This window comes from Pteropus vampyrus, unplaced genomic scaffold, assembly GCF_000151845.1.
Source record: "Pteropus vampyrus isolate Shadow unplaced genomic scaffold, Pvam_2.0 Scaffold1000006212, whole genome shotgun sequence".
NCBI lineage: Eukaryota > Metazoa > Chordata > Mammalia > Chiroptera > Pteropodidae > Pteropus > Pteropus vampyrus.
In genome coordinates, this window is record NW_011920614.1 from 1 (window position 1) to 2,320 (window position 2,320).

General features: G+C 66.0%; 1 protein-coding gene across 1 annotated transcript; it reads right to left on the bottom strand.

Moving 5' to 3' along the window:
* Positions 1–1,495: 1,495 nt before the first annotated feature.
* LOC105311691 (interferon-induced transmembrane protein 10) lies at positions 1,496–2,019 on the bottom strand (the record flags this gene model as incomplete). Its single annotated transcript, XM_011387617.2, has 1 exon — positions 1,496–2,019. A coding segment is annotated over one exon (524 nt), but the record flags the coding sequence as incomplete, so codon positions are not given.
* Between the last annotated feature and the right edge of the window lie 301 nt (positions 2,020–2,320).

Below are 2,320 nucleotides of genomic sequence, written 5' to 3' on the forward strand. Positions count from 1 at the left end.
CACCTATGCATGCTTGGGCACACACGCTCACACGCAGACAGGCATACACACTTGTACACTTACACACTCACATCTACATGTACGCACACTCATGCACCACACGCACACACCCATACCCATGCTCACTCACACCTACATGCTCACACACACTAGCGCTCATTCACAACGCACATACTCACACCCATATGTGCACACACACTGTGCACGCATGCACACTCACACATTTACTCACACGGGACCGCTGCCACGTGGTGGACCCCAGGGCTAGGTACACGGGCCTGGACACAGGGCCGGATGGCAGTCGATGGCGGTGAAGCTGACCATGATGAGGACGGGACAGCTGGGCGGTCAGGGTGTGTGGTGCTCGGGGCAGGGGTGGGGCCCAGCGCACAAAGATGCACAGAGGCAGAAGTGTCTGCGAGCCCATCCTCCAGGGCCGGCCCCCTAGCCCCTCCTCGGCCTCCAGACCCCATGTTCTGCCCCCCCCCCACGGCCCCCACCTCGCGGGGCAGCTGCCCTCAGTGACACAGGCCTGGCCCTTCCCGCTCACAGCCCCATCCGGCTGGCCAGGGCCACGCCCTTCGGGGGTGAGCAGGGATGGAGTGGGGAGGCCAGGGCCCCCTCCTGCAGGTTTGGCTCCAGTGGCCCAGGCTCTTCTGTTCTGACGCTTCTGCAGGGGTCTGTCGACCCCAATGTGAGGGATCACAGGCTCCGTCCTGCAATCTCGGTCCCCACTTTGCCCTTGGGGAGATGGGACCCTGTCTGTATGGTGCTCGCTCTGCTCCCGGCCGGCTCCCCTCAGCGGCAAGGGGCTTCTGGAAGATGTGCCCACTCAGGCGTGGGGTCAAGAGTGTATGGGACAGCTCCCAGCTCTGTGCCCCGGCTCCAGGCCACCCGGGCTGGAGAGACTGTCTAGAAACCGTGTGGAGAGGGGGAAGCAGAGGGCAGTGGCTGGTGACCAGAGCCTCCTCCCCACGGCCTCCCTCCGAGTGCCTGCCTGGCATTGCGTCCCCCGCGAGGGCCTCGGACCAGGTCCCCGGGGCTCCCTGACTTCACCCCACTCCTGTCATCAGGGAAGGGACTCCAAGGCCTCCCGTCTCCATGCGGCTCTGTCCCCACATGGCTAGGGGCAGACAAGCATGCACGCTTGTACACTTACACACTCACACCTGCATGTATGCGCACTCATCATGTGTTGAGGTCTAATCCCCATATTGCCTACCTGGAGGACAGGACACTGAGCCCGGTGTCCCCATGCGACGGACGAGCCAGCTGTGCAGAGCACCTTGGCCTGAGGGCCCCGAGCTCCATGAAGACACCCTGGAAGCTGCCCAGCTCCGGACCGGGAGGGGCAGCCTGAGCTCGCCAGCATCCTCTGTGCCCTGGCTTCTAATCCGCAGCCCCGTCGGCTGCCCCGTCCGCACCCCTGGCTTCTTAGAGAGGGGCGTGGAGTGCGGCCCGTGGACCCCGCGCCCGCCCCGCGCCCGCTCGGCACCCGCTGACCTTGAGGGAGTACGCCAGGGCGATGAAGCCCAGGCAGCAGAAGTTGAGGTAGACGAAGTTGAAGATGGACCACAGGTAGTAGTCGTCCACCTCGCTGGTGTCCGGGTGAACCTCGATGACCGTCGTGGGCTTCGTCACTGTCTTCTTCTCTGCCAGGTGCTTGCAGGCCTGGGGGGCCCCGGCGGCCCGCACGCTGTCCGCCTTGCCGCTCTTGGACTCCATGGGGAAGAGCATGGGCGCCATGGGGGGTGAGGCCGAGGGCTCAGGGGCAGGGGCCGCCGGCGCCTGCAGGGCGGGGGGCTTGGACACGCAGGCGAAGCAGCCCTTGGGCGAGCCTGCCGGGGGCCGGGGGATCCAGAAGGCCCCGTCCAGGGGCACTCGGGCTTCCTGGGCGCCGTCCGTGGTGCTGACCGGGGCTCCCAGCGGGGCTGGGCACTGGCCGAGGCCCTGGGCCTGGAGCGAGGAGAGAGCGAGAGCTGGGTCCTGCCGCCCTGCAGAGCCCACCCCGCCTCTCCCCTGCAGCCCCGCAGGAGATGGAAATCCCAACCAGGCAGCCAGCTGCCAGCCTGCCACCTGCCGCCCCCACCCGCCCAGCCAGAGCCCTCCACAGCAGCCTGGGCACGAACATTGGGGTCTTTTCATCGCTTTGCCATCTGCGCTACATCACCCACCGACACACAGCAGCACCACCCCCCCTCACACACCCAGCAAGGCCCCCACTGACACGCTGCTTCAATAAACAGATACGGACAGCACCGCGGCCCTCCGTCGCAGCGCATTCAATATGCAGACCCGGCCTTGGGCATTGGCGTGGCAG